General features: G+C 37.6%; 1 protein-coding gene across 1 annotated transcript; it reads right to left on the bottom strand.

Annotated features, from left to right (window-relative positions):
- Positions 1-2,727: 2,727 nt before the first annotated feature.
- On the bottom strand, positions 2,728-19,023 carry LOC137934818 (putative BPI/LBP family protein At1g04970). Its single transcript, XM_068779356.1, has 6 exons — positions 18,343-19,023; positions 11,576-11,715; positions 11,067-11,415; positions 4,074-4,328; positions 3,830-3,955; positions 2,728-3,267 (listed from the first exon to the last, which is right to left on the bottom strand). The coding sequence occupies exons 1-6, from the start codon at positions 18,772-18,774 to the stop codon at positions 3,049-3,051; spliced, it is 1,521 nt and encodes a 506-aa protein (XP_068635457.1). The 5' UTR covers positions 18,775-19,023; the 3' UTR covers positions 2,728-3,048.
- Positions 19,024-24,358: the final 5,335 nt, after the last annotated feature.

The following is a 24,358-nucleotide window of genomic DNA, read 5'->3' as shown; positions in this document are numbered from 1 at the left end:
CCACTCTGCCTTGCAATCCACTCCTTTTCGGGTTATATATAGTCGGGATCCACCTCACCTTCTCTCGTACAACCCAGGGTCCACCCGCGTGGACGCGATTGATCAGGCACTCATGGACCGGGATCTGCTGCTACAAAATATCACAGAACGGCTACGACGCGCCCAAGCTCGGATGAAGGATGTCTATGACAAAGACCACCGTGAGGTTTCTTTTGAGGTTGGGGAGTATGTGTGGCTACGGCTCCAGCCCTACCATCAGCAGTCTCTTCCGGGACCTCCATGACATAAACTCCCTCCTAGATTTTTCGGGTCTTTTCCCATTCTTCGACGCGTGGGACCAATCACCTATCAACTCAAATTACTGGACACGGCCAAAATTCATGATGTGTTTCATGTCTCTCTTTTGAAGCCACATTTCGGGGTGCAGCCTACATCCACTCCATTCCTACCACCGGTTGATAATGGCGAGGTTATTCTTAACCCAGCTGCGGTGCTACGCGCTCGGCTGACCAATGACCATTGGGAGATTCTCGTTCAGTGGACGGACACTGACCCCGACGCTGCAACATGGGAACGTGTGGACATCTTCAAACAAGTCTACCCAGCTTTTGAGCTTGAGGACAAGCTCTTTTTCCATGGGGAGGCAGATGTTGTGGACTCAATAGCACACCGAGTCACACAACGAAGGAGACAACAACAACTCACTCAATAGGATTTATTTCTTATATTACTTTGAGTAGGATTTATTTCTTATATTGTTTTAAGTATGAGTTATTTCTAATTACTTTTATATGTAGGGGCATTATGGGGAATTATTGCAACTCTAACCCTAAAACTCCATGACGTGATCTATTTAAAGGCAAGAATGAATGAAATAGGTAAGCTTTGAGATTTTAGAATAACCTAGTGTAAACAGGCTGAGATCACCTCTTGATCTCGAGTTTAGGCTTTACTCCAAAAATCCAACCTATCCTTTACTCTTCATTGCCATCCATCTTCATCCATCTTCATCCACCTTCATCCATCATCATCCAAAGTTGGAAGAGGATCTTCCTGCCCCTTTTCCGAGCCCAAAGAGAGGGTCTTCCCTCCTCTTCACCGTCAACAACAAACAGGGTTTCTAACCCTCTTGACGAGCAGAAAAAGGAAGAGTTTCTGGTTCTTCCACGTGAAGAACTAGTGCAACTCCTCTAGTTTGGGAGTCATCACGGAAACAGAGCAAAAACAACCATAAACATGAGCCAAGGCTACCCCCTAAGCTAGGACTTCAATCCTAGCACGAGCAGCAACCAAATTAGGGTTGAAACCCTGATTTACGTGAGCAAGAAAAGGTACATCTTTCAATCCTCTCTCTACGTGATAATATTTCAATTCTAGCTATAATTCTAGCACTAGAAGGGTTCATCAAAAGGGAGACTGTTCACGTGTGGATGACCAGTCAAAGAAGGGATATTTAACCCTCCTTACCGAGTCCAGCAACTCAAGACCAGTGCTGGATTCACAAATCCCACGCCGTGTTACTCGATCCATGACTTGGGACCATAACATTTTCCCATGTACTTAAAGAGAACATATTAACTCTTTCTATAATGGTAGTCACGAGGTACACAAATTTGGTGGTGAGTAATTGTAAGGTTTTCTTCACGATTTGTTGGTCTTTAACTGTCTTTTTGTTGGCCTTCAACTGATTGACAATGGCCAAGAGACGATTGGAGAAATTGGAGTTCTTGCTGCAAGAGCTCGAATTGTTAGATCAGATTCTGAAGACAAATCTTGAACCCTTTTCACGCATCTTTCCCTGTTTGGATGGAGACGGTCTTTTTAAAGCATTGAGGACTATACAGCTTACACAATGTAATAGTGTTTTAAGATGTGAAAGACGTTAGTTCTACCTAGGGCTAAGTAATGTTATAGTGTTTTAAATACTCGAGCTGGGAGTATAACTATTTTTAGTATATGATGGCATGGAAAAAGAAGAAAATTTTCAGGAATTTTGAGATAAGTAAATTCAATTTTTTCTATAGCTCCCAAGTTTCTAAAAATGGAAAAATTCTAGAGTAGGCAAGTCTTTCCAATGCCCCATATAATCCTATTTGCACTGAATTCCACTATCCCCCAAGTTTAGTTTAGTGGGATTCTAATGGGCTCCATCCAGTGCTGCACCTATAAGGGTTTAATGAGGCCACAAAAACAGAAGAGAGAGAGAGAGAGAGAGAGAGAGAGAGAGAGAGAGAGAGAGAGAGAGAGAGAGAGAGAACAGTTACTTTAGGCTAATTCCTAAATTGAGCACAAAAAAACAGAGCCTAGCTGAGCGGGTTCAGATAAAAAGGGCAAGAGAACATAGTAGTATGGCTAAATTGAAAAACCCATAGAAAATTATTTTATTTCACTAACTATTTTTTAAAATAATAATGATCAAATTCTCATTTTCTTTTCTTTTCGTTTCTGTCATTTTCTAGAGTTTGAAACAGACCCTAAAGATACTTAAGAAAACGAAGAGCTTAGAATTGCGAATCACACAAAAAAAAAAAAAAAGAAGTGAAAATACAAAGACAAAAAAAGGAGAAGAAGAGAGACAGATTCTAAGAAGCTGAAAGAGGGAGAGGATTTTGTCTAATTTCAGCAAACGCTCTCTCACCTCATACTACCTTGAAACAGCACCATTTTATTCAGACCTTCAAAAAGTTCTTTAGGGGTTAAAAATAGAAGGCAAAAAGCGGAAAAGAATAAACAAAACAAAATATTTCCAAGTAACTTCAAAAGTTCAATCCACATAAGCCTTAAACATACATCAAGCTTTCCTAAATCAGCAGCCAGAATCAAATATATAAGGAAAAGGGAAGCACAAAGCAAATTCAACTTATACCAAGCTGGTCTTCATCGAGTTCTATTCACAACTGAGTGAATTTTGGTTATTCCTTGTATGTACAGAGCTATTGCTCAAAAAACACTTTTCTGTGTATAATTATTGTACAAAAAACATTTCTGGAGGCTGGAAATCACTGTGAGATATGCCAATATTTACCCCAACATTTTTTGCCTTCTTTCTTAACCAGTTCTCCACATGTCAGCAGTAAAAAGGAGAGGCATTCTATTGTGTGACGGTATGTAAGCCACATCACTACAAACTACAATCCTTGAAGGGCTAAATAGTATATCAGCATTCTCAAGCATGAAGCCATGAATAATGGGCAGTGGGAAACCCTTTCTCAGGCGTGAATTAACAAAAGGGAGGGCTACATCCTTCAGAAGAACATGCATCACCTTCTGCAGAAAAGTGATATTGGGTAAATATGTAACAACCAATCAAGTACCAAGACAAGAAAATAAGTGTGTGTGTGTGTGTGTGTGAGTTAGAGAGAGAGAGAGAGAGAGAGTTTTAGCAATAGTTGGTGGCACCTTCTGCCTTAATATGCAAAGTAAAGGAGGAAAACATATGACCACAAGAAACAGGAAAAGAGATGCTTTTTGTATGAAATTTTCAGAGTATTCAAGTCTTGAAGACCCATCAACACCAATGCACAAAATGTTGAAATTATTTGAAGAAAGGAGATACGTGCCATTCTCCGACTGTTGAATAATTTAAATAGGCTTACATGCCTCATCTAAAACATGCAGAATCATGTCATAAAAAGGAGTACAAGAGTACAAGCATGCTTCAGTCTCCTCAACTAGCAACCATCTCTCTTCAAGCATCATCCCAGTTATGATACTAAGAATAATTCATCTCAAGAATATATTATTGGTACATGAAGATTTGTCAATCAGTCTGTTTCTACACCTACAGTCATTAAAAAAAAAATGATACCTGCGAAAATATTTAACATACCTCAATGAGGAACATGTGAAAGTTCCCAACTTTGCTCCACTGTAATGTGAGAGTAAAGCCATCTAACCCAGCTTGGCCAGCTAGATTATTCCCTGAAACCTCCACAAATCCCGAGGCACGGACCTCCTGTAGCAAGAACCAACACACGTTTGAGAAAAAAACTGAACCATATTTAACTGGAGCATCCTCATTCCAACTAAATGAATAAATAAAACTAAATAAAGATTCTCATAAGTAAACTTACCACGGATATGCAGGCAACAGGTATTACTTCATTATTTTCCAAAACATCAATAGTCATGTCTGATGAAATGGTTGCGTCAATCTTATCTAATGAAATCTTTACAAGAGGTGGAGAGGTTAAAGAGATATTCAACATCATTTCATCATTTGGATACTTCTTGAAAAGTTGAGGAACGATATATTTCCACCCAGCGGTGTTTAGAATAGACTGATCAGGTACATTGTCCTTGTCCACAACCCAATGCATCAATCCTGCCTGACCATGGGAAGAATCCATTAACATTAACGCAAATCTTTCTAAATTCAGCCTCAATTAAGGTTCCTCATCTCTATCATGTACACACACACACACACACGCAAACACCAACACTCACACACACCAAAAGAAAAAAAAAAAAGGGTCACATATGATCAGAGAATAAACACACTAAAAGGCTTCAGTAATTACTTGGCTTGGTCCCAATGTGTGAAACGTTTTCTGATTACTAGAGACCTAGTTGAGCATATAACACAGCCACCTATGCATGTGGATCAACCCTCTTATCATAAGTGCTTGAGGGAAGACACACTAGTTATTAACTAGTTGATTAATAGTACTGAGAAATATGTGGCAACAATGTGGTGCACCTATGAACAGCCAAAGTAATCTGGGACACATGTTTTGAATTATATTCTATCCCTTGACAGTCTACAAAAAAATTATGACATTATTCAAGAGATCCAACACAGTGTAAAGACGATCTTCATGAGCACTTTGCCAGATTTAGAGGGCTGCTACAAGAGTGGAAGGTTACACAACCATATGCACTTGATGTTGCCACACAGGAAAAACAGTGGGAAGACCTGGTCTCAGCTATGTCTTGCTCATCTCCCACCATACTTGGATGTTGCCAACTCACAAGTACTTAGCTCTACTACAAAACCTTCTTTTAATGATGTATGTGCAACCATGCTACAGATTTCAATTAAGGAATCCAACAATCAACCAGAACAAGTGAAAAACTCAGCTAATTTTTCCCAAGGGAGAGGGAACAATGGTTCTAATAGAGGTAAAGGAAGAGGTGGAAAGACACTAAGCAGAGGAAGAGGTAGAGATGAGAATATTCCTACCTCTAACACTGGTGGTCAATAAAAGAAGTGTACTTTTTGTGGGCTTAACAACCATCTAGTTGAAAATTGTTGGAACCTATATGGCAAACCACCTTACTTCAAGGTTAATCAAGCATCAACCTCTACTACATTTACCAATAGTGTCGCACCCATAAAGTCCTCATGAGGAAGATTGACTCTATCAAAAGAGGATCATGAATTGTTTCAGAAGTTTAAAAGTATGATGGTTGCGCCCCAAAGCAACACAACCACCACAGTTGCTACTACTGGTACGTATTCATTTCTTTCATGCTCTAGCAATTCACGAGGATCATTGATTCAGGAGACTTTGAGCACTTCACAGGTAAAATTGAAAATTTGTCCTTTGTGACACCATGCACTTTAGATCGTTTCGTCTCCATTGCAGATGGATCGCAAACTAGGATACAGGGTACTGACACATCCACCATTTCACCATTGTTTTTACTTTCTAATGTCTTATTTGTCCTTCAATTTCCATTGAGTCTTATGTCAGTGAGTCAATTGACCAAAAGACTAAATTGTTTTATTACCTTTTCTCAGTCTCATTGTGTATTTCAAGACATCAAGACAAAACAGGTGATTGGTGGCGGCCATGAGAGAGAGGGCCTTTACTATATGGACCCTACGACATTGATGGTAATAGCAACAACCAAGACAGAAGAGGCTTTCAAATGGCATAAAAGACTTAGCCATCCCTCATTAGCAAATTTAAAAAGTTTAGTTCCTTCTCTTCATTCAGTTTCATAGTTATCATGTGAATTTTGTGAGCTTGGGAAACGCCATAGATCAGTTTTTCAACCCAAGCAAAACGATATTGCTTCTAGTCTTTTTACTTTAGTTTATTCAGATGCGTAGGGACCTATTAATGTCCCAAATATATCTCAATCAAGGAATTTTCTATACTTGTGGATGATTACTCGAGAGTTACATGGTTATATTTGATGAAGGACAAGGCTTAAGGTCTTTCCTATTTTCACCTCCTTTTGTGCTATGGTGGAAAATCAGTTAAAAACTAAGATAAAAAAAATTTGGTTTGATAACCCAAAAGAGTATTTTTCCTCTACCTTTCAAAATTTTTGCAAGGAAAAATGGATCATTTATCAATCGTCATGTGTTTATACACCCCAACAAAATGGTGTACCCAAAAGAAAACATCGCCATTATGTAGAAGTTGGTCGAACTATTATGTTGTCTATGAATGTTCCCCAGTTTTATTGGCCTTATTTAGTCATCAGTGCTTATTTTTTTATTAACCATATGCAATCCAGTGTGCTCAAAGGTGTCATCCTCTTCTCCAAACTGTTTCCTGATTCAGTTGCCTTCCCGTTGGCACCTAAGGCATTTGGGTGCACATCTTTTGTTCATCACTTGGGGCCTCCCCAGGGTAAATTCTTTCCACGGGCTATTAAGTGCATTTTCTTGGGGTATTCCAAAGATAAAAAAGTTATGTGTGTTACTCTCCGTCCTTGAAGAAAATGTTTATCTTAGTCGATGTTTCCTTTTTTTAGAATCACCCCTATTTTTTTTTTGCTAGCTCTCCTCCTGGTTTCTCATCATCTACAAAGATATCAAAGCCACCTATTCTGGTGGATTATGCTTTTCAAACCATGGACCAGCCTTCCGAAGACCCTTTCACTACACCCGCTGATCAGTCACTTGTGGAGTTTTCAAATGATCCCGAGGTATGTTCTCCTCCTTCCTCTTTAGTAGTTTATGGACCACCTTATGATAATAGGCCCATTGCTCTTCGCAAAGAGCCCCACTCCACTGCTATTAGACCTTCATCCACTTCACACCTTATCCCTCATTATGTTTCCATTCACCGTTTTATCTTCGAGTTGTCTCTTTTTTGTTTGCAATGTCTTTTTCCACCATTCCTACCTGCTACGAGGAGGCTTTCACTGATCCGAGGTGGAAATCTGCCATGGATGAAGAGATTCAAGCTATGTACGACAATTCCACTTAGTATTTGGTCAATCTTCAGCCAGGAAAAAAGGTTGTCAGGTGTAAATGGGTTTTCTCCCTACAGTATAATCCAAATGGCTCTGTTGCTAGATACAATGTTATGCTCAATCTTACGGTGTTGATTATGATGAAACCTTTTCTCCTATTGCCAAGATGAACTGGATCAAAGTTCTTAGTTCTCTAGCAGCCAATTTTAAATAGGAGTTACATCAATTAGATGTCAAGAATGCTTTCTTGAATGGTATACTCTCTGAGGAAGTCTACATGTGCCTACCACCTGGTTATGTGGTTGAGGAGGAGAAAGTATATCAGTTGAATAAACTAATATATGGGTTGAAACAGTCTTCGGGGGCTTGGTTTGATAAATTTACCACTGTGGTTACAAAACTTAGGTTCAAAAGGTGTGAAAGTGATCATTTAGTGTTTACCAAAAATTCCACTAAGGGCAACATTCTTATGGCAGTATATGTGGATGATATTATTATTACGAGCAACAACCTTAGTGGCATTCAGCAGGTAAAGCAGAACCTTAATAAGGTGTTCTAAACCAAGCACCTCGGCCTTCTCAAGTGCTTCCTTGAGATTGAAATTCTTTAGTCTATACATAGTATAATCCTATCACAATGAAAGTATGCACTTGATTTGTTGGAGACCGGGATGCTTGGATGCAAGCATGTGGACACACCTATGGAACCTAATGTTAAGTTGTGTGCAGAAACTGGTAGTGATGTTGATGTTGATGTTGGTCGGTTTCAACGGTTAGTTGGGAAACTTATATCTCATAGTTACAAGACCAGATATTTCCTATTCAATAAATGTTATTAGCCAGTATATGCATCAACCACAACAATCGCATTGGGAAGAGTTGGAAAGAATCCTTCAGTATCTCAAGAAACGTCCAAGTCAAGTGTTGCTATATAAATGTCATGGTTATACAGAAATTGAAGGTTTTGCTAATGCCGATTGGGTTGGGTCCCTTGACGACAAAAATCCAGCTTTGGTTATTGCACGATTATTGGGGGCAATCTAGTCACCTGAAGAAGCAAAAAATAAAATGTAGTTGCTAGATCGAGTGCGGAAGCGAAATATCGAGCTATGACACTTTAAGTGAATTGTTATGGTTAAAATTATTCATGACTGAGTTTGGGTTCCAGATAACCAAGCCTATACAGCTTCACTGTGAAAATCAGGCAGTTATCCAAATTGAGAACAATCCAATCTTTCATGAGAGAACCAAGCACATTGAGATAGATTGTCATTTCATACGATAAAAACTTCAAGCTGGAATAATATCAATGCAATATATCCCTTCAAAGAATCAATTGCCGGACATTTTCACAAAGGCTATTGCTGCAAAGTCACTCACAAATACCTGCTCCTACCTGGGAATATTTGATGTTTTCTCCTCAACTTGAGGGGGAGTGTTGAAGTAGTTTTAGTGATATTCTATATAATTATGGGAGTGAGTGGCATAAGTTGAAACTAGTAGTTAGTTTAAGTGTTCTTTTTTTATTTTTATGTATTAGGGCATCCATACCCCACATATATAAATAAGAAAGAGAGGAGGAGCTCATTCACGTGCTCTCTTAACCCCTAAAGTTTTTCTCCTCAACTCACGCTCTTGCCTTCTCCTCCTCATCTTCTCTTCTCTTCTTCCATTTTTCTTCTTTCTTCTTCTTCTTCTCAAACCAAGTTATCCATAGATTAAACCCTAAAATTCAGATAACTACAGTATCTTCCTTGAGCCATCTTTTGTAGCCGGCATCCTCTTCATCGACAAGTGGAGGAGATTCAAAAAAATGATCAACTAGATCACGAGGTATGAAATACTTTTTGATCGATTGGGACCAAGATGCATAATTGAAAACACCCTTCAATGGCACTATGGTAATTTTCAAAAAATCTAACTTCCCATTCTCATAGGAAGGAGAAGATTTCTCAGCCATGATGAATCAACTAGGGATTTTAAAGAAAGAAGTAGATTTGTATGGTCACAATGACAATAATAATGAAACTTCACTATGAAGGTGTTTCACAATGAAGACAAGAATTTATGATGGAAAAGTCCAGTAATTAACCTCACATTTGAAACACAAATCACTGATTTGGCTGAAGGAACCAAGTAATAATATGAATTAACTCTCAAAGGATGAAAGAGTTATCAATTTAGGAAGCCAAAAAAAATAAAAAAACTTGCACAATCAAGTAGTCCTCCCATGCAATTAAAAAATGAATTTTTTTATTTAAACCCTCACTTAGGGTTTCGAAAAAGGTAAAATTCAAAGAAAATCAATTAGCCTAAGAGTTAAGGGTTGAAATTTAAAAAGAATACTTGAATTTATCATGGCAATGCAACAAGTGTCTATTTGCAACACACGACAAGGAATTGATAAAAAACAATAAAGCCTACCATGGCTGAATTCATGGGTTACAACGTGTATGAGGGAGGCAACTTAGACATGGGTTTCCCAATTGCAAAAATAGAAAAACTTATCTTAGAAGAAAATATACTAGATTTAAGTCGTTGAAGCAACAAACCTCAAATTCTCAATCCACTTTATTTCAGCAACTACACCATGACTTCTCAAGCCTCTAATTTGAAAAATGAGCAGTAAAATAAAGCCCTTAAACCCCTACTCTGATACCATTTTAAATTCTTGGGCTTTTCCATATTTGAGCTTTGGTAAGGTGAGAAGAGAGGCAGGAGGAAAAAAGGATAAGAGAAGAAGGAAAGGTGGGTTAAGAGAAGGATGTGTAGTTGCATAGCTCGAGCTAGCTCCTTAACTCTATTTACATAAAAAAAAATATGTCATAATTATAATCATGTTCTTAGACTGCACTTAATAGGAAGAACTGAATGATACACGAGTACATGACTATTTTTATCATCCAACAAAATGTACTACAGCTTTTATATCATTGAACCTAACTTCCAACCCTGCTCATAAGCAAATTATTGTTATGGAGATGTTATGGTTCTGGGTTAGATGTTTGGCTTTCCGCTACCTACAAGGCCGGTCTTTTGGGTAGTATTGGCTAGGTGTTTAACATTTGGTATCAGAGCCACTACTTACGTTGTGAGTTTGAATCCCAGAGGGGGCGACCTAGCAGTGTCGCTAGAGTGGGCCGTCGTAGACGTCGGCTCGTAACCGAGGAGCTTGTTTGAATGTCAGCTCGTAAGAACTTGAGGGAAAGGTCTTTCTCCAAGGGGTGTGTGATGTTATGGTCCTGGGTTAAAGTGTTTGGCTTTCCGCTACCTACTAGGCCGATCTTTTGGGTAGTATTGGCTAGGTGCTTAATAGGAGAGGAGCACATTTCAATATGATTTGGTCACTCCCCTTGTTCAACAAGCATAGTAACTACATGTAAGAAAAATAAAACGTGAATATTTACTCGTGACACCAAGAAAGGTACTACAACAAACTTTTTTTTTGAAAATTCTCTCGCAGCACATTTGTCAGAGAGTAGCTTGTACCTATCTTCCACACGGAGAGAGGGAGAGAGGGAGAGACAGAGAGAGGGAAATAGAAGGGAGTGAGGGTAGGAGAGGGAGAGGGCAATAGGGGGGTCGGACAGAGGGAGACAAGGAGCGGGGTGAGAGGAAGAGGGATAAGAGGGAGAGATAGATGAGAGGAGGAAGGGGGGAGGGGGAGAGGGAGAGAGGAGAGGGGAATACTCATGATATCAATGGCAAAAGCACATTCCATAGCTATTGGTTACTCTACTATCTCCACTTTGTTTCAGAAGTTACCAAGGTACAAGAAGATTCTCTAGAAGTCAGACTTCTAGAAGATCTGCCAAAAAACTGTTTGGAAGAATATGCAAAATTGCAACTAAGCAGCACCAAACATATCATGGTATCTATATATAAATGGACAAAAAAGGAAAACATATATACTTTGAAGTATACAACTGAAGCAGAGTTGAACACAGCTTCTTCCAGTGAAATCCCAAGCATTTTTAGAGGGTCGTTGCAGGAAATGGAAGACTCTGTGTAATCATGGTAAAACTTTGGGGAAATTATATCTGTTGAGGTAAACAACCCATTTATCTCCAATCCAACATAAGTATTAAGTAAAGAAGGTTCATTCACAAACGTGACATTCATGGCAGCAGTTTCATCCACAGGGATCTGTTTAGGCAGATTCTGCAAAAGGATGTCAAGCTTTATAATTCCTTCTTTGATCTTTTTTGTGATGGCATTCTCCACAGCAGCCCTGATTTGCCCTTCAAAAGCATCCACCAACCTACACAACAAGACCAGAAAATAAAGATGACATAAGATTAAAGAAAAAGCATAAAAAACATAGTACAAATGATGAACAAAATGAACTATTGGTCTAAAACATGATACTATCAAAACAAAATATTCATCATCAAGCTAATTTCAGTAGGTACAGAGCATACCCTTGATAGAACCAAGATGCTCCACCGTCTAGAGTAATGATCATATCTTTCACATAACAACCACATTCTAAGAGTGACAGCTTTAAAGTTCCTTCTTGAATATTCATGCCAATAGTGAGCCCAATTTCCATGCCTTCAACCTTACTCACAAGCAATAGCAATCAATTTCTGTTTGTTAAAAGAAACATTTAGGATGAGGAAAAAAACCATCTAGAGAGAGAAGCTGACTAATTCCACATATGCTGACGTTATAAATGAGTGATTATATGTATATGGATTCACCTTTAATCACAATCGAAACATGAGGTCCAGTAAGTCACCTGAATATGCCAGTTAAAAATTTAACAGGAACTATTTTTTTATTTCTTTCTAAAGGTGAAGCCAGTACTTCGATAATTTAAATATTATGAAGGTGTTTGATAAAAAAGGAAGAGCGTTTGTACAAAACTCATGCAAAACTATTAGCAAAGTTCACTTCAGATTGGATGCTAACTGATGGAGATAATGGAGAAGATGGCTAATCTAGATAACCCTCTTCAGGCAGGTCTATGGAGCTCACCAACAGTTTCACTAGTATAGTGATGGCAGAAGCATGAAATTTTTGCAAGTCATACTAAATCTAAATCAGGCAACTGAACCTAGCAAGAGCAGTCTGATCCCAATCAGCCTGTTGACAAAAAGCCTCCCCCAAGAAATCTGTTTCATGTAGCTTGTCAGGGAATCTTGAGCCATGTGTGTTGAATTTATGGAAAAATGAAATACTTCATTAACATCAATAACTATTTGTAATCAAAGTACATAAACCTGTATTTATAATAGAGGAAAGTAGTAGAGTCCAATTACAATAAAACTACCATTGTCCCAATTACGCCCAAACTTTAACACTTAAGGTAAGTCCTAACATAATTAGGTAACTCAATATTGGTAAAAGACAAATATAACTTAAACTAAAACTCTTCTTGGTCATGACCCTAAGATAAAGATACTTTTGTGAGTCATTTTTAATCTTCCAACTGATGTGATAAGGATGCCAGCTCTTGGTAATCATTGTGGGTCCTACTTCTTATGGGCTTGGGCCCATCTTGTGGGCCTTCCTTGGTCATGTGGCCCATCTTATAATAATCTTACATATGTGGGCCTTCCTTGGTCGTTTGGGCTTGATCTTATCTTCCAACACTCCCCCTCAAGCTGGGGGTGAGAGAACAACATGAACTCCTAGTTTGCTGCAAATGATGTATAAAATATTTTTGTATAAAATGGCACATATTCCAATATGCCTTCATCTTCTAACATTCCCCCTCACGCTGTTGCGTCCTTCCATGAGTAAGTGAGAGTAAAACTAGCCGGTAAGCCATTGCTTCATACTCCAGTCTTAATGTTGGATGTAGGGCACACTCCACTGCTATCAGTAGTGTGTCTATCGACATTGCTCTGAAGTATCCATCATCGTGTCCCTCCACCGGACAACGACTCTCTAGTGGTAGGAGACATAAAAGCCATTACAGGGGGGGGGGGGATAACATAGATGTAATCATAAGTTCCTCCGTCATAGACCTCCAACCACAAATAATTTTCATCTTTTTGACGGGGATGAAATTCCTCTCTCATGGACTTCCAACCACAAATAATTTTCATATTTTTGACAGGGATGAAGTTCCTCCGTCGTGGACTCCCAACCACAAACAATTTTGATCTTTTTGACGGGGTAAAATAAATGATGACATGAGACCACCTTTTATTCAATAAAATGTCCCCAAATAGATATAATAGCTGCAGCTGAATATAACACGACCATCTTCTAACACATATAACACGAACCAAATAGTAAACTTTGTCAAAGAACCCATGAAATAATCTGATATAAAAATTTATTCTTTGATGCACAAACTTCATCTTTTGTGCTCCCCCTTTTTTGAATATTTTGGTCACATAAACTTATCCACAACATAAGGAATAAAATACCTCTTTCTTGTTCTTCTTCTACTTCTCCCCCTCAAGCTGGGAGATAATGGCAATGATCCCAGCTTGAACCAAATATCATAGATGTAGCAATAAACCCAAATAACAGAGATTTATAAATAAGCCCTCAAACCAGGGAGAATCGAGATATTTTCCTGATCAACTCAAAAAGTGACACAAAACAATTGGCATAAATTCGGATTTTTCAATACAACAGAATACCAGCATGACCTTTGATTCTTCCAATTCGAATATATCTTTCAATATAGATCAGATTGACATGAAATTTTTTCCTTCTGAAAGTAGACTTAAATAAATTTCATCCAAGTATAACATCTCTTCATAAAATATAATTATTAGAAGATAAATAATCTGATAGGTTTCGGTCTCTGTTGTCTGGCCGAACTAAGTTCTGTTTCTCGTATCTTTCTTTTGATATATAATTCTCCATATAAAGTCTCTTTCTTGGTAGCATAAAATACCTCGGAAGTTGATTCTTTCTGCTGCCGTTCGAACCTCTTTTTCAATCTGACCTTTGCTGCTTCAAATATCGATTTCTCTTTGTACATAACTCAGATAAAAAATTGGTTAAATAGGTAAAAGATTAGACTTACAGATCTTTCATTTGATATATATTTTTGCATATAAAGTCCAGTTCTTGATAGCAAAAAATACCTCGGAATCTAAAGATTGTTGCTACTACTCGAACCTTTTTGCAATCTGACCTTCGCTCATTCAAATATCGATAACTCTCTGTATATAAGTCCGATTGAAACAAATCATTCTTCTTTGGAAAGTAGACTCAAATATCTTTCCGTCAATATATAATTTACAATATTAAAAACTCCGTATGGAGGTAAAAAACGCAAAGGAAACTACGGGTGTAGGGACTGAAAAAAATAACTACGAACCTAGACCTAGGGTTTAGGGTTTAGAAAAAAGGATCACATTACCTCCGTGAGTTGACCAAGTCAACTCATAGAACCTGCTCCGATACCATGTTGAATTTATGGAAAAGTGAAATACTTCATTGACATCAATAACTTTTTGTAATCAGAGTACATGAACCTCTATTTATAATAGAGGAGGGTAGTCGAGTCCAATTACAATAAAACTACCTTTGTCCCAATTACACCCAAACTCTAACACTTAAGGTAAGTCTAACATAATTACGTAACTCAATATTGATAAAAGACAAATATAACTTAAACTAAAACTCTTCTTGGTCGTGACCCTAAGATAAAGATACTTTTGTGAGTCCTTCTTGATCTTCCAACTGATGTGATAAGGATGCCAGCTCTTGGTAATCATTGTGGGTCCTACTTCTTATGGGCTTGGGCCCATCTTGTGGGCCTTCCTTAGTCATGTGGCCCATCTTATAATAATCTTACATATGTGGGCTTTCCTTGGTCGTTTGGGTTTTATCTTACCTTCCAACAATGTGTATATTTGTTTACGCCACAGAAGCTTTTATCCAAGCATCTGCTCAAGACCCAGAGAATATCGGTTCTTCAGGGGTTTTATCAATGATCCCATACAATCTTATTGTAAACAAATTCGGATCTCCACATTGAATTTCCACAATATCACTCAGCCACATTCAAAGAGTAGGTTGTTGCACCAACCCAAGTTGGAACCAAACATTTTCTGGTTTAACAGTGGAAAATCTTGATTCAATAATCAGTTGTTAGGAGGAAGTAGTTCCTTGGCAAATATGCTAAGTAAACTTTTATTCATTGTAAGAAAATAAGTGTATTGCAGATAGCAAAGAAACGAAACAAGCAAATAAAAACTCAATCATCAAGCCTAGAAGACTTAGCTTCAAACATGAAGAAAATTTCATATTTTCATACTCCTTGCAATCTCTTGTTGTTAGAAGTTAGCTCCTCTTCGCTCTCTTAATAAAATCACATTTCATAAAAAAAAAAAAATAGGTAATTTTTAGGCTTTTCGTAGAAAAATGGTATAGCATCTTATTGGTGGGTAAAAAGGTCCACAAGTCAACATTTGAATACGTGCTCCATGTCTTAGAGTAGTCTGAGAGTGAGAATTGTTATGAGTAGGAGAATAGTCCTACATTGGTTTAGGCTTCAATGAATCCTATGCTTATTAGTTTGGAATAGGCCTCCTAGCTTTAGTAACTGATTCAATCAGCACAACATCAATCAAAGCACCAGAGCTAGTGCAAGCCCATCTATGTGTTTTGTGCAGCCTTCATGTTTGTCCTCTATGGTCCGTTTATATGTTCACTATGTCTTGAGCTTATCAGTTTAGGCCTGAACATGATTAAAAATGTTGGTAGGTTTAAAAGTCAACTAATGTAGTATATGAGCTCTACATTTTAGGCTGATTGTTTGAGCGTGAAAGTTGTTGTGTGTGGGAGAATAGTCCCTCATAGGTTTGGGCTTGAAAAGATCCTATACTTATATATTGGGAATAACCCTCTTAACTTCAATTAATCGTTTTAAGAGGAAAAAACCCAAATCTAACACATCTCTTGAAATACACATCACATTTGGAACATAAAAAATAAAAAAAATAAAAGACATGGATAAAATTCAATAGCAGAGGCAGAATTAAAAACAAACAGCTAGTGATGTAATATAGATCCCATTTTCATCACAAAAAATAATAATAATAATAATAAATAGAAATTCCAACAATGACAAAATTACATAGAAGAGGCAAAGTTAAAACAAAAAGCTAGTGATGTAATATTGATGCAGGGCAAGTGTCGATCCATTGCATTGAAGGAGAATTGAAGAAAATAGAAGAAGGAGAAGAAAAAGAAAGGAAGAAGAGAACCTGCAGGGGGAAGAAGAAGAAAATCGGCGAGAGAAGGAAAAAGTCTCAATTCATTCAATGATCCTCAATTACATGCATAATGGGTTTAAATAGCGATCAAAAACCCTAAAATATTTCAAAATGACCAAAATACCCCTGATAATAAAAATGCCCCTAAAGACTAAAATATCCCTGAAAAAATAAAACAATTACTTTGAACTAATAAAACAATTACTTCTAAGAACAATACAAAATATAAATAAATAAGATAACAGTTAATCTATCCTAAACGCTTTACTCCCCGACCACAACGTGGTGGGTCTTATCGTAGTCCAGTGTCTTCGAGTATAGACTCGTGTAATCGGTGGCACACGAGAGATGTCCCCATCAAATACAGAAACATAATTGAATATAGCAGGAAAAGATGCAAAAAGAACCACTGACTTGCTCATATTTTGCAGAATTTTGGATACACAACCCACTATATTAAATCCAAGCACTGGTTGATATAAAAAACATGCTGACAATTGTAATGGACAACCATCTTATTTAGTACAGACTACTCGTGGAGTAAGATTTTTAACAGAATTGGACCTTAAAGCCCACAAAGTATAGCTGATATAGCTGGTATGGCTCTAATGGTTAACTCCAGACTTGCTTTTGCAGAATGTCAAGCAGCATCTTAGGTGTCCAAGAATATAAGCAGCTCTAAGAGTATTGAAGACTGGCTGGTTGTTAAGCACCTAGCCAATACTACCCAAAAGACCGGCCTATTAGGAGCGGAAGACATAGGTACTTAACCCAGGACCATAACATCACACCTCACCTTCGCAAGCCGACGACCACGGCGGCCCACTCTAGCGACGGCCTACTCAGGTCGCCCCCTCCGCTATAGCGACGGCCCACTCTAGCGACGACCTACTCAGGTCGCCCCCTCCGCTATAGCGACTGCCCACTCCGGTCGCCCCCTCTGGGATTCGAACTCGCGACGTGGGAGTCCGCTCTGATACCAAATGTTAAGCACCTAGCCAATACTACCCAAAAGACCGGCCTGTTAGGAGCGGAAGACATACGTACTTAACCCAAGACCATAACATTGGTATGGTTAAACTAGAAACCTCAACACGTCAGCTCTGAGGCAAATCAAGCAACTAACGCACTTGCCAAAGTAGGTGTGTGTCTCTGTCACCTACAGGACCTTTTAGTCTTCTTTTTTTATTTTTTTATTCTTCATTGAGTTTCCATAATTTATGTAACCCAATTATCCATTGCCCATTTAGAATGGTACAAAAATTTTTGTGAATAGATACCAATTTTGTACAAAATGAAACAAATTGATGAGAGTCGTGAGACTTACCTATTAGCTAAAGATATCTTCATGTAAGCAAAAAGTTAGTTCAGCATAAAAGTCCAAGCATCATGCTTGGACAAATAACACCAACCACGGCTGATCCATAAGTCATACATTTCCCTCCCATGTAATATCGAATCTCTTACTGGCATTAAGCATCCACTAAAATCTATAAACCGATATCCTGTTACTTAGACAAAACTATCCGCAACGGACATCCAATTCAAGCCAAAAGTGGTGTAAACTTCAGGCTCAAAAATCTATGGAGACAATGAAACTCATCAACTAAACATCCTTGTCTTCAAAGAGAACAATCTGAAAGAAAAGATCCCACACCCCAGTCACCTCCAATTTATAATGAAGGTTGGAAAGCAAGGTCTTGTTTCCATTTTCATGAGGCAAATGTGTAAATTCCATTCCAAGCCTGTCAAAGTTTGCTCTTGTTTGAACCTATAAGCCTACTCTAAATACTTTCTACAGTTTAATTAATGTAATTTTGCTTTTAGGCCGAAAGTCGAACCAAAACTTTACGGCCTTTTAACTTTCGGAATGGCAAGTAGATTAGTACCATCGATGATTCTAACTAATTTTAGAACGATATAATTTTCTTATTAAGACAAACATGCTCATCTCAGCGAAAGAAATAGACTGGAGAGGGAAAAGGATACCCTACCCGAATTGACGCTCGTCCCTTGTCCGAAATATCAACTGGGATAAGCCAGGTTCTGTAAGAATAGTACCAATTCATACTCAAATTCACAGTGGCACCCGATGCAACAATTACAATACCCGAATCACCGGGTTCAATAGCTGACGAAGTAACATCAATTTGAGAAATTGTAATATTTGACAAAACGGCACGAACTCCACCCACGAAAGGAATTTTCATTGATTTCTGAATTTTGGGCAAGCGAAGGGAAGTGACAGAAGAAAGGGCCTCTTGTACTAATAAATCTTTAATAAAAGCAAGCCCCTTCTCGGATATGACCACCGAGACGTGACCCTTTTCATTCGAATCAAAATAAGAACTCGCAGAAACGAAGAATATTGACAGAAACAGAAAGAAGAGGGAGATGCCCAGACTACAGAAGCCCTTGGATCGCATTTGGCAATTCCAGAGTGGAAAATTTGGCTTCAGAAAAGAAAAAATAGAATACAGGGTGAGTAAATTTCAGAAAGGACCAACTAGGAAAATTGTCTGAATGGAGGAGTAAGAGAAATAACAAGCCATCAACATGTCGGAAGCTCCGCCACTGAAATTTAGGATTATGTGACTATTCGCAAGCACATAATCCGCCGGGGTTGCAGCTTTGAGTTTCAGGTAAAACGATACAAGAATGCCAGCAGGAAGCCATAGTTTCTTTCGCAGCTTCCAAAAGCGTGAAATCGAAGACGAAAAGTCGATAGATGGCGCACCTACCCAAAATCCGACAAGCACTGGCCCATCCATATATGGGTCCACAAAAAAAGATGAGTTTCTATTCGGAGGGTTAGAGGGTCTGCAATTACTTCATAATAAACATTCAATTTTACGTTAAAAGTAATTTTTAAAGTTAACATATTTAGAATTAATAAAAAAAATTATTCTCTAGCTCCAATTTTTATATAATCATAGAAATTAATTATATTTTTTAATAACTTACATGAATAATTTTTATATGTTCCATATTTCCAACAATGACGATCCATAATCATTCTCATGTTCCCAATAGCAGAAGAGCTATGAGCTTACGATCTTTATTTTAATGCATAATTAAATATTATATTATAGTTAATATTTAAATATTTTAATATTTGTTTGATTCTTATTTAATTATAATAAAAATAGGTATGATTTTAATTATTTTTAATTCAATTTAAATGATCCATTCATTTAAATAGTTAATTACTGTTATGTTACAATTTAAAAAATAACTACAATCGCAATGACGTAATTATTAGTATAAATATTAGATTGAATAATATCTATTTCTATTATTTTCACAAATGCATTTAATACTAACGTTGGAATTCTATTATTTAGAACTACATATAACAATCCAATAATTACACTAACTCCTACAATTTTGTAGGCTAGAAAATATTTATTCTAAGATTCATAAAGGAGATTTACAATTTCAAACACACTAAAAATAAAAAAGTAAGAAAAAATGACCAACTATAATTCAAATTTTCAAAAAATAATATTTTATTAACTTTAATATAATGACTTATACTCTCTACTGATAGAGCATTGACTCCCTTCTTGATTTTGATGATAACAAAACTTAATTGAGTTGACAAGTGCAAATCAAGTATTATAGATATTTTTGCTACAAGAGACATTAATTTCAAGGTCTAAAGCATTAAATCGATACAAGCTTGTCAAATACTTCAAGTTTCATAAAAAGTCAATAACTCTTGAAGAAACACCCTCAGAAGAAAAGACAAATTGAATACTAGAGTTTTAGGATTCACTGAGAAATATCAAAAGTTAATATAAGTAAAGAGAGTTATCTACTCCTTCAAAATTTAATGTACAATGTAAACTTAGAGCTTTATGACATATTTTACATCCAAACATGATTTCACAAATTCATATACACATTTGATATATGTTAGAATCACTTAGGATCATTCATTCTCATGCACTAAAAGAATATTAGTTGAATTGGCATTGAAATGAACGATCAACCAGAAGTGCACGTGCAAAAATATAAAGCATGATTGATCACCTAAGGTCGAATGATCGATCATCTAGAACGTGACCAATTAATGCTATAAAGAATGATCTATCAACCCATTTGGATTGATTGATCAATATTGTATAGGAAAAACAAATTCTTGCTAATTGATTGATTATATAGAACTTTGCCAGTCAATGACATAAAACATGATCGATCATAGGAAGATTATTGATAGATCATACTAGTAATGCACTACTAGAGGGAATTCCGATTGATCGATCAACCTAAAATATTAGACCCAATGGAAAGATATTGATCAATCATATCATTGATCAATAAGTCATATTTTGATAGATTAATAGTCATTACACATGATCAATCAATGATCCACTTTACACTGATTGATCAATGTGACCTCAACCTTTTGCAAAAGGACAAAAAATGAGTAGTTTGACTCGAGAAACTTCTAAATACCCCACCAAACCTCACATTGAGAGGTCAATGACCCTATATTGGTATATCCTCAAGCATTTACTCTCAATTTCTTGAAAATCTTCCTAAAGTGCATTTTTTAGAAAGAGTGAGCCAGAACTCTGAAAATTTGCTTTTCTTTTCTCATACCATCTCCATTGCATACATTTAAGTCAAGCTCCAAGATTCTTCATTGTATGACAAAGGCTGGAGGCTTCAATCAATCAAAAGAGAAGGTTTCTCTCCAAATGATAAAGGTGTAAGTTTTTACCTTTCTTTTATATTTTTCATTTGAAATAGATTCATCTAGAACTTGATTAAATCTCTCTAGAAAGGGCTTTGCTAGAGCTAGAATCTAGCGAATCTCTTGGGGAGATTGAATCGTAAATCATATATTTGAGCATACACGTGGCATAAAAGAGAGCCAAAATATCTTTTGTGTAATTCCAGCTAATATAGCTTGATTAATGGAATTTCTCAAGCACGAGTTATTGGGTAGTGAATGCTAATAGGGGAACATCGATAACAAAACATTTGGTGTAAATTCTTGTGGTGTGTGAGTTTCTATGCTTTACTTTGCATGATTTTTTATTCCATGTCTTAAAGCTTTTAAAATTGTAATTTTCAATTAACACCCCCCCCCCCTCTCCTCTTGAGAAGCCACTTGGGCCAACACATAGGTATCAGAGCAGGCCAAAACTTGATTTGAATCAAAATCCATTTGATTTTGAAATTCGATTAAGATATCATTTCATGAAAAAATGCTCCTTCCCAAAGGACAATTCGCCAACCGTCTGCCACTATTCAATGGTGTAAATTATAAATACTGGAAGGTAAGAATAAAATTCTTTCTCCAATCCATGGATTGGGACATTGGGTATGTGTTAGTTTTCAAGACTATAGATTACTCCATGGATAAAAGGAGCGAAGGCATGTTGAGGTTATGAACTTGTGTCCTACCCTCCCCCTAAAACTCTATTTATAGATGAATAAAACTATAATATTATATTATGCCCCTAAAACGTAAACTAATTACATGAGTGCCATCTTTATGAGATGACTCTTTTTTTACCATCATGTCACCTCTCTTGGACATGTGGGCCTCCCTCTTGGACGTGAACCTTCATTGGTCTTATGGGCTTGAACCCATCTTCCACCTCTCTTGATCTTGTTGTCCTTCCTTGGTCATGTGGGTTTGAGCCCATCTTCTAACACCCCCCCTCAAGTTGGGGGTGAGAGAACATCATAAATGCCCAACTTGCTATAAAATGGTGGATAAGATCTTCCCACAAAATAACAGTCCATCATATCTTCCAAAACTTCCCCTCAAGCTGGTGATACCAGCGTGCACAATATAATAGCGAGAGAAGAAAAATCACTCCTAACCGTATGACAAAGCTCCATACTCCAGTCGAATGGTCATAGTCTAAAATAATCTCCACTCAATTTCAAAGGTGGAAAAATAACCTAACTGTGGGACAGAGTCTACTCACTTCTAAGGGTAGCTTAAAAAAACACCTCTGGGGTTAATAATTGATTTGACTCGCACTGGATGTTGGGCACACTCTTATCCACTGTAGGTAGTGGGTCTATAGGCTTTGCTCAAAAATGATTTTAAAAAATAATAAGAGAGTAATGGGGAATCACCAAAAGATAATATGTTGGGGCCACTATGTGATTTCTTCTTCATCAGAATAACCAATGCTGATAACAATCAGCAATCAAGAAGTCCTTCAATAATAATGTCTCAGTCAAAGAGACACAATAGTAGCAACTGAAATGGGCTTGGGCCCAAATAACACATACCAAATAATGAAAGTCCTTAATAAGGACACATAAAATAATCCACTGCGAGTCCATCACTAAATAAGGAAGTTGTGCACGAAATTATAAGCTGCCAATAATCTAAGATAATAATCAAGTCGGAAGCAAGGGATCGAGTCAGACTGAGGCCAGTAATCGAGTCAATGAGGGAATAGTCATAGATCTTGGGACCCAGACCAGTATAACAGAGGCACGAAGCAAGTGGGTCGAGTCAGGTTGACCAATACCGAGTTGACTCGGTCGAGTTGACCTAGGTTAACTCAAGTGGATTAAATCAAATAGTCCCTCCTGTTTCTACAATAGAGCAAGCTGGTTATCATAACCAGTGATTGCCTACTCCTCCAAAACCAACAACTGAATTGGCACTCAGGAAATAACCAACGGACAAAAGATAAGGTACGTGAAGAACAACAATGAATCATGAAGATCTTGAAGAAGCATCAACGAAGAAACAACAAAGGAAACTTTTCGAAATAAATCAATCCAATAGAGAACGTGTTGGCTAGAAATCGATAGCTCTCGGCGGAACAAGTAGAGAGACAGTGACCAAACCAAAGATTCTATAGAAGTAGCGGCAAAGAAATACAGCAAAGGAAATAAATTAAGACCTTAGAAGTTAGGTGTCTCCAACCACAAACTAAGAGTAGAAAATTCAAAGCCTTGTGTTATGGACTCTATAGCATCACGAGTTACCAACAGGCGTAGGAATTAATGAATGTGTTTTTCAATTTCCACGTAATTGTTTCTTGGTTTGGTTTTGTCTTTGGTTTGGGTTGGTTTTACATTTATTAGTTTGAACCATTGACCCAAGAGGTCTTTAGGGTTTTGGACGTCCTCCACCCTATTTAAGGGGACGGCTAGGGTAATGAAGATTATCAATTGAGTTCACTTTAGTTAACGTAATTTAGATAAACAAGTCAAGAGATCCTTCAAGCTCTCTTCCGTTTTTCCCCCAATTCTCCTTTCCGAAATTCAATTCCCTTCAACCCTTCATTCCATCTCAGCGTCAAGCAAGGTAATGGAAGGAAGAGAAGAGAGGAGGGTGACAAGATCCATGGCTCGTGACGATCCTAACAATGTGGTATCAGACAGGTCCACCCTCGGTGATTACTCTTCTCCAGAGGACATACGTCAAGTCCTTTTAGAACTTCAACAACGATCCACTATTCAAGGAACTGAAATTTCTCACATCAATACTACCTTACAAACTCTGGAATCATCTCTACAATCCATCCTCCGACAGCTTACTGCACTTCAAGCACCAACGCCACCACCAGCAACCAATTTTCAACCACAACCAGTTCCCCACCAACAATTCACGCCACCACCAAATCCACCCCTGCGCCAACCAATGGGTTCAATGACCACTCACGCACAAGCACCATCAACGGTTCCCAGGTACTTTAAACTTAACTTTCCTACATATGATGGCTCTAAAGATCCTTTACTGTGGTTCACAAAATGTGAACAATTCTTTTATCATCAACAAATGGTGGAAATGGACAAGGTTACTTTGGCCGCCTACCACATGCTCGATGAAGCGCTCATGTGGTTCCATCACTACCAAAATGTCCATTCCATTCAGGATTGGCTGCACTTTAAACATGCTTGCCAGTTAAGGTTCGGACTTCCTGCTAGCAGCAACCCAGTGGGGGAATTGATCAACTACAAATAGACCAGCACCTTAGAAGTTTACCAAAAAACGTTCCAAGAAAGGTTGGCCAGAGC

Source organism: Aristolochia californica, unplaced genomic scaffold, assembly GCF_029961685.1.
Source record: "Aristolochia californica isolate CCGP_79_NKW_82.1479 unplaced genomic scaffold, dmAriCali1.0.hap1 SCAF_10, whole genome shotgun sequence".
Classification (NCBI taxonomy): domain Eukaryota; kingdom Viridiplantae; phylum Streptophyta; class Magnoliopsida; order Piperales; family Aristolochiaceae; genus Aristolochia; species Aristolochia californica.
This window is presented reverse-complemented; position numbering and strand designations above follow the sequence as displayed.